This window comes from Octopus sinensis, unplaced genomic scaffold (assembly GCF_006345805.1).
Source record: "Octopus sinensis unplaced genomic scaffold, ASM634580v1 Contig10755, whole genome shotgun sequence".
NCBI lineage: Eukaryota > Metazoa > Mollusca > Cephalopoda > Octopoda > Octopodidae > Octopus > Octopus sinensis.
Genome location: NW_021832220.1, coordinates 100,298 through 122,810, shown reverse-complemented (window position 1 = coordinate 122,810; position 22,513 = coordinate 100,298). Strand labels below are relative to the sequence as shown.

Below are 22,513 nucleotides of genomic sequence, written 5' to 3'. Positions count from 1 at the left end.
ATGGTCGATGTATCTGCAATTGGGCACTTTGGATTTCCAAAGTATTCGATACGTGTATAATTAAAATTCCAGCCATCATTTCTTCAGACACTATATATCTAGGATTATATTATTCAATGCACCCTACCTTATTGTTCTTTAAGTTCCTTCCTTTCCGAGAATATACATCTGATTTGAGGGACATTTGACTGCTATTTCTAACAGCTTGGGTGACATTATAGCTACTCATAACTCCGTCCTGCTATTTCCGTCTGGTGTTTGGTCTATAAGATAAATACCATTGTGATGTGAAGGAAGAAAAAAGACGGAAGCGAAGAGAGAATTACGGTAGTCTTACCTGTCGGTCTGGAGAAAGGGTCCCTTTCAACATCCACGTGCTGTTACAATCTCCAAGGTTCACTCCACATCCATGTGCGCTATCCAATGTTCTACTTTCTCACACATCCGCTCTGGTGTGCTGCTTGCCACCGACTGACTGTCATACTTCGCTGAATGCTGCATGTCCACCTCAGCACTTCTGGTGGGATCCACAGGCACCACTTCCAACAGGACATGCCTTCCGATCCTTCCCTCCAACACAGCCTGGCTCATAACACTACAGCTATTCAAGGACCATGGTCAATGTAACAAACTGTTTACTCCCAGCAAAAATTGTAGCCTTGTACCTAGGTAAGAAGTTATTATTTGTATAATGTTTACAAAAACTTCCTATTTTAGTTTATTTTGACAAATAATTTACATTCAGTCGCAAAAAAATAAGACTATTTGAAACCATAAATACGTAGTGGGAAATAAGGTAAGTTATGTTTGAAATGAAAGAATTATATTTCAGGATTCTACTTGAAACCAAAACAATTGCCTCATAAAATTTACACGTCATACTTTAGACGCAGTCATGTTAACCTCACTCCTTCAGCTTGCCTTTGATGAAGCTGCCCATCCCGCTCAAAATGTCCCTGAATAAGGATTGCTTAAGGATGTTGAACAAAACACCCATGTTTCCAGAGGTGAATTATTGAAACCCCCAAAGAATTCCTCTCAACACATGACTATGATGCTCTCCCACTACTTCTGCTAGTGATCAGAGATGCACATATCGTCAGCCACTAAGGGACACGGTTTGGTCAAACAACTGGCAGGCAAATCTGTGGTATTGAGCAGAATATTTGCTGTAGCCCATCTTTTATACCAAGACAAAACAATGTATTATTATTGTTGGTGGTGCTTTTATTATTCATATACACTCAACAGATAAGACTGTTGGAAAAGAATAGAATCCTAACATTGGGTTACAGCAAGTAACCTTAGATGCCAAGAACCCTCCTAAATATCCTAGCTGTCCCTAATATCACTGTTTTTTGTAGCTGTACTAAACTGGGTTTTATGCCTATTTCCTCTGTCCATCTATCTTTAGGGATAGATTCTAATGCACCTATAAGTACTGGAATACATTTTACTAGCATTTCCATAGTCTCAACAGCTAGGTCCTGATACTTTGCTATTTTTTCTATATTTCTCATATTAATTTTTTAATCATTTGGGACTGTAAAGTCAGTTGTCTGTCACTATCTATTCTCTTTATCTACTACCTACCAAATCAGGCCTTCTTGCTTCTCTTACTCTGTCAGTCTAAGTGTTAAAGTCCCTCTACATCATGTATTCCTTACTTTCTAATAATTTACTAGGTTCATGTTCATACCATTTATCACTATGTTCAAATCCTAGCTTTCTACATAGCACCCAGTGGATTGCTCTCCCTAGATTGTCAGGTATTTTCTTGTATTCTTTCTGGGCCAGCTGGCTAATTTCACTTACTACATGAGTAACACTTTCCTCTTTTGATTTGCATAACCTACATTGGAAATCTACTTAGCTTTTATCCAATTTATCCTTAATGTTAGTGCAGCTACTATCAAACTTTCTATCTCCCTCTTCAGCTTTCCCTTCTACTGCCATAACCATGTTTCACTACTACTATTTGCTGAAACTATCTTTGGGAATCTACCATGCAATGCCTTCTGTTCTTTTTTCTGGGTTTTAACTTCGTTTAGGTTTTTGGTTTTCCTCTGTCTTGATGTGACTCTAGCAGCTTTTAATAAAACTTTCTTCACTATTACTATATAGGAGTCTTTATCTACTCTAGCTAACTCCACATAGTCTTCTACTGATATTAACCTTCTTCCGCCTTCCTTTTTATGTAAGTATAGTCTTGCTACTCCTGCCTATGGGTGGAGTCCTCCATTCATATTTATTCCCTTTCTAGTTCTTCTGTTTAGCTTTGCAAATTTACAGCCTTTGACTTCATTGACTTCCTCGCCCTTCTGATGTACTCCTCATTTTCTGTTTTCTTTTCTATAGCTGTCAGATTCTGTCAGATTCTAATACTCCTAAATACTTATATCTTTAATGTCTGGCCATCTGGTAATTGGATGCCATCGCTATTGACTACCTTCTCATTACACTGTTGACTACCCTTCTCATGACCAATATTGCTCACTTATCTATGCCAAATTCCTTGCCTATATCTTTGCTGATGAGTCTTACAGTCTGTATTAAGGAATCTATCTCCTTTTCATTCTTACTAAAAAAACTTCAGATCATCCATGGTTAATTTTTCCCATACTATTTCTGAGCTGATACCCTGCCTTTGCCTTTCTTAATACTAAACTGAGGGGGATCAAATATAAGGCAAATATTGAAGGGGACAAATCCCCCTTGAAAATTCCTCTTTTGATATTAACTTTCTCTCTAAGAGTGCATCACCTGGGTAGAGATCTACTTCCCATATCTTCAGACTGTAACTAATCAATTCTCTTATGTTGCCTGCTATGCTGAATATACTCAGACATTCACTTATCCATGAGTGTGGGATCATAGTATAGGCTTTCTATCCTTTCTATTGTTAGACTTTTCTTTCTCACTTTTACTTCATTTGCAACTGATTTGTATAATAGACCATTCATTCCTCTAGCCTTCTTCCTGCAACCTTTCTGTTCTTCTGGTAGTAAATTCTGGTTGCCAAGGTGCTCATAAATGCTTTCTTAAAACATTCCTGTTAACAGCTTCTACACTAATGGTAAGCAAGTCTATAGGTCTATAGTTGCTGGCTCTATTACCCTTGGCTCCTCCTATCTTTCATAATCAGTATTCTCCTCCTCTTGTCATTATTTTTCTTGTTTTCCTCTCTATTTTGAGTAGTTTATTTAGAGTCCAGTTAAGAATATTGTAGCTGTAACTTATAACTGGGACGGCTAGAGTGTTGATACCCATTATCTTGTTTTCAGTATTAATATAATTCGTCTGTAGTATTCGTTTCTTATCTTCTCTTTCATTTGGGTGTGTTGAATTGTATCTAGTTCATTGATTCCTATGTATTTGGATGTCGGGCTTTGGTCTAATTTTCTTATTTCATTTGCTTTATCTAGTGTGATGTTGCTATGCTTAAATAGATTTCCTCTTTTCAAGGGTGCTTTGGTACATTTTTCTAAGCCAGATTTTGTGTTTATTTCTTTGGTAAATCCATGTAGTGTCTGTAGTAATGTTTCCAGCTATTTACCATTCGTAGCATACAGTTTTAGATTATTCATCTACAAGAGGTGGCTGATTGTTTTGCCATAGCAGTTGTATCCACATCCAGTTCTGTTTAGCATGTCTGATAAAGGTGTCAGTGCCAAGCAGAAAAGGAGTGGATAGAGTATGGTGTCTCTCTAGAATATTCCTCTTCTAATTATGATGGCTTTGGCTTTTATGAATCCCACTTTTGTCTGGAGCTGTAGTACTGTCTGCCATTTATTCATGGAGTGTTTTATGTAATTTGTGATTATTGGTGCTACCTTGTTCATGGCTAGTGTTTCTAGGATTCATGTGTGGGGAATACTATTAAAAACCTTTCAGTAGTCGATCCAGGCCATACTTAGACCCTTGTTATTTCTGTGGCTGTCTTCAGTTATAGCTTTATTTATCAGCAACTGATCTTTACAGCCATGTGAGCCCTTACAGCATCCCTTCTGCTCTTCTGAAAACAGGTTGTTTTCTTCCAGATGCTTGCTCATTCTCTGCAATATTATTGCAGTAAAGGCTTTGTAAATTGTAGGGAGACAAGTTATCAGTCTGTAATTTTGTGAATTTGTTGTTTCAGTAGATTTGGGAATTAGGATAATATTCCATTCCGTGAGCCATTCAGGCATTGTCTCTGGTCCTGCTAATATTTCATTACATTTCTCAGCCAACTTTTTATGTGTTCCTGTAAGGTTGATATTGTTGTTGTTATTATTATAATTATTATGAAAATCTCTCAGCTTATTTTGTTGAGTATGATGGAAAGTATAAGCTGTCTACAGCAAGCTGACTGAGATGATACTTGTGTACTGGTCATGCTTCAAGGACCCTGCGAAGAATTGTTGCAGTTCCAAGCTATACTGATTTTTGTAGTTATTCTGTCTTTATATTTGTACCAATCTTTTTTAGCCATGTTGGGAGCTGAGTGCTCCAAGAAGGCCAATTACTATTGGTATCATGTCTACTTTCCTCATTTACCACAACTTTCATATTTCTCACTTCAAATCGTTGTAGAAAGTCAGTTTTTGATCCTGTTGTTACCGCGACATGTTGTTGATATTATCACAGTAGTGTCTGTAGCAATGATTGCCTCGCTGCCCTCCTTCAATTGAGCAGGCAAGGCAGTTTTCTTTTGGCTGGTGGCTGTGGAAAAAGAGGTTGTTAGGTGGACGTGGCTGAAAGGCATGAGGACAGATACACTCCTCTTTGGTAGAGCTCTCATTGACATCTTCATGTTTCACTTGAACAGGAAATTGAGAGTGGAGAGGGAAGTGCTGTCCTCAAGTGAGTTTACTGAAAGGTGGGTGAAAGTTGCGAAAATGGCAAGAGTGGATGGTATCTCTCTCAGTGTATACCTGTGAGTCATAGAATAGGAGCTGGAGAGGACACTTACTCATGGTATTCAGGGAAATCTCAGACAGTGGGGTTCTTCGATTTCACCCAGAGGTCCTCCTGAATCAGGAGGGCTACATTTCTATCAGCCACCCACCACCTTTTTTTTATTTCTTTAAACCTTTGTATTCTATGCGTATGTCACTTCTTTTTCAGTGTATACCATGTATATTAATTTTCTTTTCATTTCATTATATGTAATCTCCCACACTTTATGTCTTTCTGTGTATTGTCTTCTTTGACCTTGTGGCAAATGAAATTATTATTATTATTATTATTATTATTGACTTCAATGGTCACGTTGGACGACATGCTGGGGGCTTCCATGGTGTACATCGAGGCTATGGTTATGTTTCCTGCAACGAGGAGGGAACCAGGCTGCTGGAGTTCTGCGATGCAAATGATCTTATGGTTTGCAACACTAACTTCAGGAAACCTACCAGCCACCTAGTCACCTATCGATTGGGCCAACATACCAGCCAAATTGACTACATCCTTGCCAGGAAAAGTGAAAGATGGCTGCTTATAAATGCCAAAATCTTCCCAGGCGAAGAATGTACCCCGCAACATAGACTGGTAGTTAGTGACTTTAGGATCAGGACTAAGAGGACAACCAGAAGACGACCAACATGGAGAAGAAGGATCTGGAAGCTTAAAGATCCTGTGAATGGACAGAGACTTAGAGACATGTTACTTGAAGCCTTTGACGAAGTAGAAGGGGATATAGCTTCACATGGGGTAGAAGACAACTGGAGGTCTCTAAGGGACAACCTGCTGAGAGCCACTGACCAGATCTGTGGCTGGTGCAAAGTCCCCTCTCAACCCAAAATAACGTGGTGGTGGAACAATGTTGTAGACAGAGCTGTTAGAGAAAAGAGACAGGCTTGGAAGGACTGGAAAAATGGTGGTAGCAGGGAATTGCATCAGACAACCAAAAGAGAAGCTAGGAGACAGGTTTATTTAGCCAGAGCGGAAGCAGATAAGAAAAAATTTGCCAATGTTCTGCGCCGTGAGGACCAAAGACTTGAGACAGTGTTGCAAAACAGTGCGTGAGAGATGTGGTAGGAGAGAAATGTGTTCACATGGATGATGGCTCACTTGCGCTGAATGAGGATGCAAAGAGAGAGGTTTGGAGACACCATTATGAGAGGCTGCTAAATAAGGAAAATTAATGGGATAAAGAGAGTCTGCCAAATGTCGACCCAACAGAGGGACCAGCTATCTGAGTTGACAGTTCCTTAGTAGTTAAGGCAATTAGAAGCATGAAGACAGGGAAAGCCCCAGGCCCATCAGGAATTACTGCAGAGATGCTCAAAATATCTGGTAGTGTCGGCTATAGCCTAGTCACCCGTATAGTTAATCAGGTGATACACAAAGGAGTCATACCCAATGACTGGTGTAGCAGCATAATAATCAACTTCTACAAAGGTAAAGGTGACACTTTAGATACAAATAATTACAGAGGTATCAAGCTGTTGGATCAGGTAATGAAGGTCAAGGAGTGGGTCATAGCCCAACTGATTAGGGAGAGAGTCAGCTTGGATGAGATGCAGTTTGGTTTCATGCCAGGGAAAAGCACCACTAATGCCATATTTCTGGTGAGACAGCTGTAGGAGAAATACCCAACCAAACAAAGATAAGCCCCTGTACCTGGCTTTCGTTGACATGGAGAAAGCCTTCGACAGGGTCCCCCGATCCCTTATCTGGTGGTCAATGACGAAACTAGGGATAGATGAATGGTTAGTGAGAGCTGTGCAAGCCATGTACAGAGACGCTGTAAGTAAGGTGTGGGTTGGCAACGAGTACACTAAAGAATTCAGGGTAGAGGTTCAGTCCTCAGCCCCCTCCTATTTATCATAGTCCTCCAGGCAATAACGGAGGAATTCAAGACAGGATGCCCCTGGGAGCTCCTCTATGCTGATGACCTTGCTCTAATTGCTGAGTCACTATCAGAACTAGAGGCAAAGTTTCAAGTGTAGAGACAAGGATTAGAATCGAAGGGCCTTAGAGTCAATCTAGCTAAAACCAAAGTCCTAATATGTAGGAAGGCAGACAAATCACAAACGCCTTCAGGTAGATGGCCCTGCTCGATCTGTAGAAAAGGCGTAGGTAGAAACTCTATAAGATGCACCAAGCGTAAGCTATGGACACATAAGAGGTGCAGCAATGTCAAAGGAAGGCTAACTAGGAAGATAGTTTTTGTATGTGGCAGATGCTCAAGAGCAATAAACACTGAAAATGCTCTGAGAGCAACTTCTGCCACATTCCAGGGAGAAAAACTAGAAATAGTTGATAGCTTCCGTTACCTAGGTGACCAAGTCAGTAGCGGAGGCGGGTGTGCTGAAAGTGTAACTGCTAGAGTAAGAATAGCCTGGGCAAAGTTCAGAGAGCTCTTACCTCTGCTGGTGACAAAAGGCCTCTCACTCAGAATAAAAGGCAGACTGTATGATGCATGTGTACGAACAGCCATGCTACATGGCAGTGAAATGTGGGCCGTGACTGCTGAGGATATGCGTAAGCTCACAAGAAATGAAGCCAGTATGCTCCGATGGATGTGTAATGTCAGTGTTCATACTCGACAGAGTGTAAGTACCTTGAGAGAAAAGTTGGACCTAAGAAGCATCAGTTGTGGTGTGCAAGAGAGATGTTTGCGCTGGTATGGTCATGTAGTGAGAATGGATGAAGATAGTTGTGTGAAAAAGTGCCACATCCTAGCGGTTGAGGGAACCTGTGGAAGAGGTAGACCCAGGAAAACCAGGGACGAGGTGGTGAAGCACGACCTTCGAACTTTAGGTCTCACCGAGGAAATGACCAGAGACCGAGACCTTTGGAAGTATGCTGTGCGTGAGAAGACCCAGCAGGACAAGTGAAACCATAACCGTGGCCTCTACCTGGGACGTAGCCAGCCCACTTACGCATACCTTTCCTTCTTGTGACACAAACCCTACTTGTGAAGACCTGTTGAGGCAAGTGAAAATCGAAATCTATCAACATCAATGGAAATTGTAGCTGTGATACCAGTGCCGGTGGCACATAAGAGAACCGTCCGAATGTGGCCGTTGCTTGCTCTGCCCCGACTGGCCTCCGTGCCGGTGGCACGTAAAAAGCACCATCCGATCATGGCCATTTGCCAGCCTCGTCTGACACCTGTGCAGGAGGCATGTAAAAAGCACCCACTACACTCATGGAGTAGAACACTGCCAGATCAGACTGGGCCTGGCACAGCCTACTGGCTCCCCAGACCCCAGTTGAACTGTCCAACCCATGCTAGCATGGAAAACGGACGTTAAACGATGAAGATGATGATGATGATGAGTGAGAGAGCAGTGCATGCCATCAAAGTGACATTGGGGTAAAATATATGAAGCCCAGTATACCCATCATGACTACCCATCTGAAAAGGGAACACCAGGCACATGCATCACAACCACACGTACTCAACATGGTGATCTCATATCAAGATAAACAGTGCATGACCTTGCTGGTGGGGCCCAGTTAGAATTTTCTTCATGTCGTGTAGCTCATCCCACTCAAAAGGTCCCTGAATAAGGGTTGTTTAAGGATGTTGAACGAAACACCCATGTTTCCAGAGGTAAATTATTCAAACCCTGAAGAATTCCTCTCAACATATGGCCATGATGCTCCCCCACTAGTTCTACTGGTAATCAGAGATATGCATTTTGTCAGCCACTAAAGGACATTCTCAACTGGTTATGGTCAAACAACTGACTTCAAATCTGTAGTGTTGAGCAGAATATTTGCTGTAGCCCATCTTTTATACGAAAACAAAACAATGTACATGATAGCACTTCCAATCAGTTAAGATCAGAAGCCATGAGAGCCAGTGCTTGATTATTATTATTATTATTATTTACTTTTAATCTGCATGTTTGTCACAATAACTTGCCGAGACACATCCACTGTGCTAGGGCGAGTGAACGATAGGAGATGCTACAGTATGACTGAAAGCTTGGGGAGGGGAATGGCAGGGGCAGTAGCGAAATATCTTCATTTAAGACAACACGGACATTTAAACACATAGGGTTTTTCTAATGTTATGGGCAGTACTTGTCAGCACAGCCTTTTGGATTTTTCTGAGACATAATTCTCGATGTTTCTGATGTCCCTTTCTTATCATACCAAGGGCACCTATAATAACAGGAACAGTTCTAGCTTTAAGATGCCACATTTTTTGCATTTCAATTTTCAGGTTCTTATATTTAATTATGTCAAATTCCTTTATAGATATTTTTTTATCAGTGGGAACACTTACATCTATTAATCTACAAGCATTTTCTTCACTGTTCTTAATGACTATGTCTGGTTGATTAGTCTGGATTGTTCTGCCGGTGTTGACTGGAATATTCTACAGGATTGTGAAATTTTTACCTTCAACGTCTGGCTCAGGATAATGTTCATACCAGTAAGCAGGAGAGCTGATTTTGTTGTGTTTACATATTTTCCATTGTAAATACTGTCCTACCCTATTGGGGCGACTTTTTGTATTCATTTAGTGTCAGGACTGGACATCCCAAGACGAGATTGTCTCTTGTTTCATCAAATGTATTGTAGAATCTGCATTTATGGTCAGAACTGTTTTGAAGAACATTGGCCTGGTAGTTTTTCGTAAGCAGTGTCTGCATTCAGTCCTGAACTTCTCAGCCACTGATGGGTTATTGCTTGGTCTGCATATATACTGTCCATGCAGAGGCTTCTATCTCCACTGCTCCTCAGCTTGTTTCTACCCATTCTTTTTTGCAGTCTGTTTGATCTATTTTGCCTGTTTGGTGGCAGTAGTTTCAGGTTCTTCACCTAATTCAGGGATAATGCCAAGTTCCCTTGCGAATTTGCAAGCTTACTTGACATTAGAATGTGATATTTTGCTGCTTTCGTATCTCTATACAAGCAGATCTTATAGCACAGTTCTACCAGCATCTTTCTTCTTCCCCAATTACTTCTAGGTAGGTACAGATGATCAACGTCTGCCTTTGGATGGTCATGTTCCTAGATGCTAGTAGTTTTCTTGCCTTCCTGTCCAGTGAGAGAGCAGTGCATGCCATCAAAGTGACATGGAGCAAAATATACAAAGCCCAATATACCCATCAAGCCTACCTGTCTGATAACAGTACACATGCATCATAACTATATATACGCAAAATGGTGATAAACGCTACATGACCTTGCAGATGGGGCCCAGTTAGAATTTTCTTCACGTCAAGTAGCTCATCTCACTCAAAAGGTCACTGAATAAGGGTTGTGTAAGGATGTTGAACGAAAAGTCGCCCCAATAGGGTAGGACACCCATGTTTCCAGAGGGAAATTATTCAAACCCTCTCAACACATGGCTATGATGCTCCTACTACTTCTACTCATGATCAGAGATGTACATTTTGTCAGTCACTAAAGGACGTTCTCAACTGGTTAGGGTCAAACAACTGACAAACAAATCTGTGATATTGAGCAGAATATTTGCTGTAGCCCATCTTTTATATATAGTAGAAAGGGTTGTTGTTGTTGTTGTTATTAGTAGTAGTAGTAGTAGTAGTAGAAGCAGCAGCAGCAACAGCATTAACTCGGCAAGCTAGCAGTATAGTTTCCCCACCGAGGAAAATGTTTAGCGGTCTTTCGTCCTGAGCTCAAATGCTGCCAAGGTTGGCTTTGCCTGTCAGCCCTTGCTGTCGATGAAATAAGTATCAGTTGAATAATGGAGTTGATGTTAGCCTTACATTTTATCTGGTGGGTGGGGTCAATAAAACAAAGAACCAGTTTAATATTGTTGTCGAATAAACGACTTTCTGCCTTACAAAAGAAAACTAGGGACCTTCTACCTCGGTTAAAAAATATTTTTTTATAACATTTCTGTATTTACGTTATTTTTCTTTTTAGAAGTATCAGAAGTATTTAAACAACCAAACTATGTTATCGGTGGAACAGTGCCTTGTGTATTTTAATAATTATACTATGATTATTTTACTAAACGTGGATGCAAAACTGAATGTATATTGAATAATAAAATATCGCTGAAACACATTTCTTTCACTTTTCTTTATTATTCTATGAGTTGCAAATTGCAATCACAGGCGTACATGCGCATGCACACACACACCCTTGTATGCATACTTATATTTATATTTATATAAGCTTACGAGGGGTTTCCACACTTTAGGAATGGTCACTTGTTGCTTGAAGACCAACCTCGTTCAGGGTGACCGTTGACCTCCCGAGCGCATGAAAACGTCATGAAAATTCATGAAGTGATCTTGGAGGACCGTCACCAAGCAATTGACGAACTTGATGTAACTGCTGTGTCCTGGAGCCCCTGCCACAAATTTTGAGTGAGGAATTGCGAATGAAAAGAGTTGCAGCAAAGTTTGTGCCTTGCTTGCTTACGGAAGATCAAAAGCCGTCACGACTGAATGCATGTCATGAACTGAAAGAACAGTTGGAAAGTTGAACATCAGAACTCTCTGCATTCAATAAAACAGGTCATCACTGGTGATGAAAGCTGGTGTTACAGAATTTTCAGATATGGAAAAGGTAAATAAAAAAGTGATGGAGACGTTAAAAGTATCACTTTGCAACTGTTCCAGGACTGCTTTGAATGGTGGAAGTGTGCCTGGACCGATGCATTGCTTCAAACAGAGAATACTTTGAGGCGATAAAAGTGTAAACATGTAAAACTAAGTGAATAAAATAATATTGCAAAATTCCAGTTTCTTTTGGGTACCCCTTCGTATATGTGCATGCATACACACATACATACATGCTTTCAGTAAACCCCTTGTCATTCATGTTAAAGAAGTTTGAAGGTTATCTCAATGTTTCTTTGTGGACGATGCAAAGAATATGCATGTGAGGAAAAATAGCCTTGACCTAGTTACAACATTCTCAAAGGATGTAGGGTTGGAGTTTGGTCAGGATAAATGTTGTTATATGGTTGTGAAAAGGGGCAAAATTATAAACCAGACTAATAACATCTCCATCAACGATTTGACTGTTTCCCCCGTATCTGACGAGGAATGTTACACATATCTAGGGGTGGCTGAAAATATGTTTTACAATGGCACTTGCAACAAAACACATGTCACTAAAGAATATTACAGCTGAATAAAGAAAATTTGGACCTCAGAACTCTCTACATTCAATAAAACAGTGTTCCACAATGTGCCAGTACTCGTACCAACGTTTGGGCTGGTTGACTGGATGCTTGATGAGATCCGAGCCATTGATGTGAAAACCCGAAAAATACTAACAAGCATATAATTTCAACATAAACAGTGGCATAGACTGCCTCTACCTAAAACAGAAACAAGGTAGTATAGTCTTAACATAAGACTTGAAAGGCAGTCCTTGAGCAACACGCTCTGTCTGATACATGCCCAAAGAAGTCACACGACTCCACTGTAACATATCAGATGATAGGATGAGCCTGTATGAGCAGAAGACTATGCATAGATATATTAGCAGAAAGCTCCATGATATTAGTAAAATCGATTATCAAAGTAGTTTATCATGGACCAATAGCCGGATTACTACCTTCCCCTTTGAAGGGTATGCATTTGCAGTCTAAGAACAGGAAATATCAACGAAGTACCTGATGCACAAAAGGGATAGAAATGCAAGAAAAGCAGTAAAATGTGATAACCAGGCAGACTATATAGGGATGATGTGCAGTTTCTAATTAAAAACCCATCAAGTAGAAAATTAGAACTGTATAAGAAAAAATTCCATAAATTTGTTTTAAATCATGGTCTCTCAATCTCTATTGAAAAAGAAAATAACTCGATTAATTTTTTAGATATTAACTTTAATCTTATAACTGGCAAATACGAACTGTATCATAAACCCAATACAAATCTAAGATATATTAATAATCTGAGTAATCATCCAAAATCAATCAAGAAAATACATTAACAACATAGAAAAGAAGCTTACTTATCTTTTGTATAATGAAGAAATCTTCTACAAAACTGCTAACTTGTATAATGATGCACTTGGAAAAGCAGGACATAAACACAATATCATAGACCCAGTAAATACATATTTAATGTAAATAATGAAGACAAAATAATAGATAACCCAAATATGATACATATTGTAAAAACTAAAACTACAAATGATAATAAAATAAACAAGGTAAGTATAGATAGGAAAATAAACCCCAGGATAAATGGTCAAGGTTTTAAAAACAGGAAAAATAATAACTTTTAATCTGCATGTTTGTCACAATAACTTGTCACCCAGCATGCGAGGGTGAGTGAAGGATAGGAGACGCTACAGTATGACTGAACGCTTGGGGAGGGGGAATGGCATGCCGATATTCTGTAACTTGTTTATATTTTCAATCCACATCATTCACTGGTTGTTACATTATTGTTGTTATTTCCATTCACAACAGGTCTGAACATTTTAATAAACCGTTTTTCTTTTATCTTTCTTCCAACCTCATTTGTGTCACGTAGTTTGTGGAAAAGAAAAATTAGAAACATTTTCTGACCACATGTTTCTAAATGTTTGCTCAATGGAATTTGGTGAACATTAGTGTCCCGGATTTGTTGTCTGTGGACTCATGAGCATTCCGATAATGCGTTCCGTCTTGCCAATATATAGTTCCTCACAATTAGGGCATTTAATGCAGTAGATCAAATTTCTGCTTTTGCAGTTCACATCTGCATTTGTGTAAAATCTGCCCATTTTTTGGTTCTAATGGATCTACCAGTATGCATGCATTGACATATTCCACATCTGTTATCATTACACTTGGATACTGTTTGTTCATATTGAATTTTGCCTTTTGCTTAAGATAAGTGTTTGATTAGTTATTATGGTGCAAAGCTGTATCGGCCTTTGCCTTTCCCTTGGATAACATTGTGGCATAGAGAGGGGAGGCTGGTATGCATGAGCGCCTGCTAGTCTTCTGTAAACAACCTTACCTGGACTTGTGTCTCGGTTGGAAATTTTCTAGGTTGCTCACTCATGACCGAAGGAGTCTTGTGTGTGTGTGTGTGTAAATATATATATACCATTTTTTATGCTTTCCTTTAATTTTTTGCACTGACAAGAATGGTAATACATAACTATTTTAATTATTATTATTATTATAATGTTTTTTTCTTACATGTTTGTATTACCATTTGAAATGGTCAAATGTGGAAATTAAATTCTAATTTGAACATTTAACATCTTCTCTTCTCCATTTTTCTAATTGTTAGTAGGGCTTTATATAAGATTTTATCTTATACATACCTATAACAAACTTTTTAGTTTGATATATATATATATATATATATATAGAGAGAGAGAGAGAGAGAGAAAGAGAGAGAGGTACAGATGTCAATCCATTACGGCCGTTTCTAACAACTCCTATAATTGATTAATGAAAATGAAATAGTAGCAGAATCACTGTAAATGATTTTGCCCCGTGGATGGATTTCAAACTATGTCAAGTCATTCTTATTGTCCTCTATTTTGAAGTTCATGAATTCATCTGACAGAAACGGTTTCTTTACAATGACGTAATGTTTTCATTAATCAATTAAAGGAGTCGTTAAAAACGACCGTAATGGATTGACACCTGTACCTCTCTGTTACTCATATTTTATTCACCTGTCTCGGAATCTGCTCCTCATAAATATTATGGACAGTATTTTTAATATAAAGTACATGTCTGAAGAGCTAAGAGCGGATTTCTTCACTCAGCTCGGTCTAATTATCTACATCCACTGCAACAATATCATTCGCCCGGTACTTATCTACCAAGTTTGATACTTAATATTGTGTGCGTATATTATTCCGACCTAATGAGGTGCCTCAAATTAAGTACCTAATTCAACTGAATCTTACCTATATCTATATATAAAGAAAAGGGAGGTAGTCAAGTTTTTTATAAATATTTATCTAGCGCTTTAGTCCCTTTGGGGCATTCATCAAGAATAATGGGGCTTTTAAAGAAAATTCATACATTTTATATATATGTGAGTGAGTTATAAAAAAATCTGAAGGCTGAACTTGTTTTCTAGGGTTTGGGGAAGATGTTTTGGGAGTGGTTGAGATGTTCTTTGTTATTTAGACTCTATATGTGTGGTAGTAATTCTGAGAAGGTGAACATCAGACGTGGTCTATGTAACCTAGGGCCAAGTTCAAAGATGTAAGACGCCATGATATCACTGTCACTGGAAACACCCAAAGACCATTTGCAGCTTGAGGGAACTTGGTTTTCATGATATGTGGGACATGTTTTACAATCTTTACACTATTCACAGAGCAATGAGCAGCAGTCATGGTATCAGCATTTTGAAAATCCTGAACAAATCATCCTCAAATAACTCTACCAATATTCACATGGCTTCCTTTCTCCATGTCAGCTAACTTTTTCTTAACTACAATTTTAATCTTTGTGCTCTTCAACACCACTGACTGTTCACCAATACATCAAGATGTTCCTCAAAAAGGAAGACATAAAATGCATCAAATTTTGCCCAAACACCTTCTGTGTATGAGTGAGTGTGTGTGTGAGAGAGAGAGAGAGTGGGGGTGACATCATGCTACCCCACTTCTTTGAACAAGGCCTTAATGTGAAGTTGCTGGAGACTGTGGTCAATTCTTGGCTGGAGAGAGAGCTGCTGCTGGAAGGCCATGTATGTGGCAGCAAGATTCAGCTCTGGAAAGAGTCATAAATGGTTGTCGGAGAATTTCTACGATTTCACCAGCCCCTTTTCTAGCCACCTGATTCCATCAATTGAATTACATGGTTTACTATGTGTGGGGCACAGTTGTGAAAGAGACCCACTGCTCTGATGAGCTACTGTCCTACCCTATCATTCATTGGATATAAATATCCTCTGTTGCTGCTGAAACAGCCATCATCTCTTGTGTAGGACCCATCAACAGCTGCAGTAATCACCGAAAATATTATGCCCGCTACCAACACTGCATCCATGTCCCGGCATTTTATAGCTCCACCTATAAGTATAACAGCCAAATCACCCTCAAACTATTCTCGACACTCGTAAGAAAGATGGTTAAACTTTGAATGTCTTTGATCACAGATCAGCTTCATTGTGTATAATCAGAGGCTAAACAACAGTGATTCCTCTCTTTGGCATCAATTTACTATCTGTCCCTGCATGCAACCATGGTTGGAAAGTTCACCATGCAATCATGTGATTTTGTGTTCAATTACACTTTGTTTTAAAGTAGTGAAAGAGACAGACGAGCTGTCAACGAAAATCTATACTGAAGCCGTAGCAGATCTGAATGATATCTCATACACTGCGCAGCATCTGTTGCTGTAGAAATTCTTGAGGTTAAAAGCTAAAGAAAAACAAGTGTAAAAGATGCAGGGTGGGAACAAAGAGTTGAAAGTAAATTGAACAGCTCTTGGCAAGATAAATGTAACCCCAAACCAGCTGTTGTTGCTCTTCAACATCATACAACACTGTTGTCGCTATTCATTTCGAGCACCCTTGCTATTTAAGGTTTCTTTCCTCTCCTGCCCCGTACCCACCTCGTTATCAATCTCATCTTCCATTCAATTCAAACCTGCCGTCAGCCAGATCTTTCCTGAAACACCCTCTTCCTTTACATGTGTCCTGGAACTGGATAGCCTTCTAGTCTGCTCTTCCTTCAGCACCTCACCACACAACTTGAATCTGTTGTTGAGTAGAATCCTTCTCCCAAATCTCATATAAACACTGACTCCAACCTGTTGTTTCTATTCATGTTGCTTTTATATTTCACATAATATATTGGGTTCCTACACACTAGCTTGGTAGCAATTCTTGAGGAGAAAGAAATAATAATTATGGCAGAAGGAAAAGATGGCTCCTCTATGAGGTTACTCAACATACAAGAAATAGCAGCCAAATCTTCCTCACATCACATTGCCATCTTAAAAAATGGAAAGGACATATTCAATAATGTAGTCTTAGAAATATGAAAAGATGGCACGGTTGTGACTGGAATATTAATCTTAAGACTTTAGGCCTCTGCAATGAAGGCTGCCCTGAATTTAAATAACAGCAACAACAAAATTGTTGTGTGGAAGTAGAACGCCCCTACTGGTTGGCTCTTAATGGACTGTGCCACAATATAAATGGACATATGCAGAAAGCGGTGTAGAATAGTATAAAGCTGAGAGTTGCATATTGTCGAGGGGTATTACCAGTATCTTGAGTAGAACGATTTGCGAGGATATTATCATTATCCCATGATTTCGTACATCGAACATGCGATAACAACAAAAATAATATGAATAAAACAACTGATAAAATAATAGTCAATGTTAAAAAGGTATTCTTTTCTTTGAAAAAAATTATTGTTCTCATATAATAAGATTTTGTGAAAGAATTGATTCGTTAAATGTGGCTGTATTTGTTTCAGTATTATCTCTATGCTTGATACCGACTGAGTCGCAGAACTGCTTAAAGTGGGTGTGTTCTAGTTTCTTCATTAGATTGTTGAGAGCATATATCTGAAAGGCAATAAGTAATGTAGTTAGTTAAGTTAGTGTTAACATATTCAACGTAGGAAAGACAAATGAAAACAGATAGACAGATATATAGACAGATAGTTAAGTAGACAGATATATAGACATAGAGATAACCCTAATTAGAAATAAAGAACATAATTACATTGCAAAACTGCACTCAGATTTGTCGATGAGCTCTAATAAAACCGAAATATGTGCGGATTTCTCATCATGCGACCAAAGACTATTTAGTGTAATTTATATTTAATCTGTTTTAAGTTATCTCTACCTTTCTTGGCCAGAAATGATTAACCTCACTCACACATACACACACACACACACAAACATGGGTGCACACGTATGCATACACCGAGAATTCACAAAGTTTCCATTTGTTGATCTACCAGAGGTAGCAGTCAAATTTCCTTCAAATTGCACATTACCATCTTAAATTAGGAATACAATGGATAATGAAGTCTCAGATAAAATCTATATGCCAATACTATGGTGACTGTCTACTCCTTACAGAGCTTGACTTTTACTTCTACCTTTAGTTTCTCTTTCCTAGTGTAAGCTCTAAAATGATTTTTGCACCCTGAAAGGTATTTGAAGGGCTGATCACCTATACTACAATAGTGTCTCATCTCAGCATTGGCTCCATTTGCCACCTGTCTCCTATGGATGTTCAAGTGCTGCTTCAATCCTCCACTGACCTGAACGTATTTCACAGACATTGCACTGAAACTGATCATCCAGAGTGAGATTCCAATAGTTCAGGACGCTGGGCACACTGGTATGATCTTATACTAGCTTAAAATGTGCGTACTTTTGTACCTAAGGAACATTTAAAGAAGTTATAAGAAACTCACACAATGCGCTATTTGTTTATGAAATCTCATTTCATTTCACCATACTTAACTCTATCAAGCTGAAAATCTTTAACGACACTCCAAATCCTACACATACATACGTATGTATGTATGTATGTATGTGCATGTATACATACACATAGGTGTTTGTGTGTATTTGCGTGTGAATGTTTCTGTACATACATATGTATACATATACATATACATGTATACATACACACACACACATGTTATGGACTTCTGCATTGTTTCCATCTGCTAAATCATTTCTAAAGACATTGGTAGGCACTGTCCTATATAGTAAAAGACACTTACCGTTCACTGGCAAGCTGAAACCGAAACCCCATGAATGTGAGCTGCATAATGTCACTGAAACCACTCTTACTATTTTAGCAAAGCAGGACATTAAATAGTGGAGTGCTAGATGCATGATGGCCATAGAATAAACGGTATGGGCACGAACTGAAGACCTTTAATCAAAGTAATTAGTAACCGTGTTAAGGTGATCTCTACAAATTTTCTATAGAAATTACAACCAGCACTGAAGTACACAGCATTGACCTATAAATGCGTTTAATATATTTTGTAACATATTATGGTTGCATAACGAAATACCAGCTTCCAGGAAGGTGTTTAATATGTAAATTAGTATATCCAATAATGTCACACCGTTATATGCAGTGGCTATTTAAGCAATGAGTTTGTGAATGATAAACGACTTAGATGGGTGCAGATGAAGGACCAAAATCTTCCAAAATATGGCAGATATGCTCATTACCCATTTTGACATCTTTAATTTCATTGTTTCTTTATAAGTGACGTCTCAGATAGGAAGTGTCATCACAAAATTAGAGCTGGCTATAACTTCTGTAGAAAACCTGTGGAGATGGCCTTAACACACAATCAATTCAGCATTCCAATGTTTCACTTTCATCAAACTTTTTCTTCTATATTTTCTGCCACTCCAAATATGATCATTATTTTACTTATCCAATGTCATATGCTTTTTTGTAATCTAGCCATGCTAATTTAGTCCCATCTCTCTGTGTCTATAATTATCATTTTATCAACTAATAAGTGGTCTTTTGTTGCCCTACTTTGTTTCTTGCATCCTTTCTGCATTTTTGGAAGTAGATTGTTACTTTCTAAATGATTATATACCTTTCCCACTAAGATGCTGGTCTTAAGCTTCCGTATAAGTGATAAACAGGTTATAGGTAAAAAATTTGATATCAAGTTACTTTTCAAGGGATCCTTGAGATATAGCAGAGTTCCTCCACTTGTCATCCAGATAGGGGCGTGGCTATGCTGCAGGCATTTATCCAGTTGTGCAGCAATCCTTTCATGCAACTGTGTAAAGTTCTTCAGCCAAATGATTGATTTTGATGCCCTTTTGTCTTGGCACAGTTGCAAGTTGCCACTCTGTGCTTTCTTTATGTCTCATCGGTCTGTTCCACAGTTCTCTCCAAAATTTCCTGACGTTGTTCCATCTCTATTTCCACAAAAAAGACGCCTTCTATTCGATTGGAAAAGTCTATTCTGTGCACAGCCTTTGCATCATATTTTTTCAGTCTGGCCTTTAATGCTGTCCCCTTTTGTATCAATTCTTCGTGTACTATTTGCTTTCCTGTTTCTTCTTCTAACCTTTACTGTCCTCTCAATTTTATGATTACTACCTCATTCAGTTGCTCCAGTTCTTTCCATGTCTTTTCTAACTTCATTCATATTCTCTGGCTGAAACTAATAATAGAATATATATACATCTGGGAAGACACTTGCTAAAGGTATCAGATACTGGGACTGTCCTTGAAACCACTTGTTTGGGAAGCCAACACACACAAATACGAGGTATGTGTGTGCGTATGTGATTATATTATTGAATGTTTCTTTCATTTTTAAGACTATAGAGATAGAATTGAGGGATATTGGGCTGCTATTACTTGACTCCCTCGTTGGCTCATCTATGCATAAACTTACCTCATGGCGTTGTTTATTTTTCATTTCTTCATCTTTTTGTTTTTGAAGTAACTTCTCCCGTCTTAATTCATGTTTCATCTTCTTTTGTTTAAAGATAGTATCTCTCCAAGTATTTCCCAAAGTCTGAAATTCAGAAAAATAAAATATTTTTGAATTTCACTTGCTAATCCTTCTTTATATAAATTGTGTGTGTGTGCGTGTAGATATAGATAAAGAGATATAGGGATATAGGCATAGATAGACAGACAGACAGACAGACAACTATATGTGTATATGGCCACAGCCTTAAGTCGGAAATTTATGAAAGAATATATGAATATAAATGTAAGTGTATGTATGTATGTGTGTGCATCAATGGAAAAAGTTAATAGTTATTTTGAAGTTTATCAGAAAGGAAAACAAGCTTAAACTGAAAGATTCTTTAGTCTGGTACTTTTTATACACTTGTCCCACTAATGGATAGCGTGTAGCAAGTGCAATATTGATGTCGTTCACAAAGTTTTAAGAAAAGAAGTATTGAGGAATGTAAGACTGAAAACATTTTAACAAAGAGCAGATGAACAAGAGAAAGATTTTAAATCACACACAGCCAATGCTTAAATGTTTGAACAGATTATGATGTTGTTGTTGTTGATGATGAGGAGAAGGAGGGAGGGGTGTATATATATATATATATATAATTTTAATCCAAACGGGAAACAAAAAAACAACAACAACAGGAACAATTACAGTATTATTATTAATAGGCGCTCAGGAGATGGAAGCAGGGAGGTATGACGTTTCGAGCGGAGCTCTTCGTCGGAAACATAAAGAAGGAAGAGAGAGGAAAGAAAGATCCCAGAGCGGGCAACAGGGAAAGAGAAAAAAGACGACTGGTGTTTACGAGTTGCACATGGTGAAAGGCGGATGTTGACGATAACAAGAGCAAAGTGGGTTTTTAAAGGCAAAAGAGTGGAGACAAGGTTGGTAACCCAACAGATGTGTGTATATGTGTGAGTGTGTGCGTGTGCGTGTGTGTATGTGTGTGTGTGAGGCGAGATGAAAAAACAAAAAAATATGTGTGTGTTAGTGTGTGCGTCTGTGTGTAGGCGTGTGAGGTAGGGCGAGACTAGTGGTCAGCTAGCAGACAAGGTCAGTAGTAAGAAAAAGAAGGAAGGAGGAAGGGAGGTCAGTAGTAAGAAAAAGAAGGAAGGAGGAAGGGAGGGAGGGGAAGGGGTGGGGGCGTATGTGGCGTGCCAGCGTGTGTTGAGTAGTAGTGTGTGTGTGTGTCCAGTGTCGTGGTGGTATTAATGGCGAGTAGATTGAATGTGTGTAAGAGTGATGTATATATATAGGCAATGTGTGTATATGTGTGCGCGTGTGTGTAACGAAAAAAGGGGGGGGGTTAAGGAAAAAGGACTCCAGCTGAGGGGAAGATGGAAGAGTGGTACCGCGGAGACAGGCGTGGGAAAACCCAACGACACGCGACGGTCCCAGGAACGGGCGGGAGGTCTCGTCGGGTCCAAGAGCAAGGTGTATGCGGCACGTATGCGTGCGCGAGCCGGCGCAAGTGCGTATGTGCGCGTGCCTGCGAGTATGCGCGTAAGTATGTATGTGTGTGGATGTGTGAGTGTGTCTGTGTGTATGTCTGGGTGGCAGTGTGTCCGATGAATGTATGTGAGTATGTGTGTATGTATGTGTGTGCATAGATGTATGTCCGTGTGTGTGTGTGTGTGTATGTGTGTGAGTGTGTATGTATGTACGTGTGGGTGTGGGGAAGTATATATATACATATATATATATATATATATATATATATATATATATATATATATATATATATGTATAAAAGACTCAAACACACACACACATACAGAAAGTGAGACAAATGAGCAAATATGTCTATTTCTTGATGTTTATTTTTCGTTTCTTCATCTTTTTGTTTATGATGCAATTTCTCTCGTCTTAGTTCGTGTTTTATCTTCTTCTGTTGTTTTGAGACATTATCTCTCCGTACATTATCCATACACTGAAATTCAAAAACAACGGCCATTTACCCTTTTCTTCAAATGAAATAACTCTATGAGTTTAGAATATGCAAAACCTACAGTAGAAACCACTTCAGAGATATGTTAGGTATGAGCTGATGGTAGATGCTGGCATTTGTTGCTTAAACTGGTGTTTGGTGTAGCTGATAGTATAAATTGTTATCAAGTTTGTCGATGTGGATGGAAAGCATTCGGAAATAATCAAAAGTTTCAAGAAAACT

The 22,513-nt window shown here is 38.8% G+C and overlaps 1 protein-coding gene across 2 annotated transcripts in view; it reads right to left on the bottom strand.

Annotated features, from left to right (window-relative positions):
- Positions 1 to 17,221: 17,221 nt before the first annotated feature.
- The window catches only part of LOC115228492, a 29,415-nt gene continuing 24,123 nt past the window's right edge, over positions 17,222 to 22,513 (bottom strand). Inside the window, exons 5-7 of one of the 2 annotated variants that reach the window (XM_036498952.1) lie at positions 22,153 to 22,273; positions 20,266 to 20,390; positions 17,222 to 17,422 (exon numbers count right to left, since the gene is read on the bottom strand). In XM_036498952.1, coding sequence (XP_036354845.1) covers positions 17,273 to 17,422; positions 20,266 to 20,390; positions 22,153 to 22,273 — 396 coding nt within the window. In that variant the 3' untranslated portion in view covers positions 17,222 to 17,272. Of the gene's footprint in view, positions 17,423 to 20,265; positions 20,391 to 22,118; positions 22,274 to 22,513 lie in introns of both variants that reach the window. The other variant, XR_004997219.1, reaches the window with a different exon arrangement.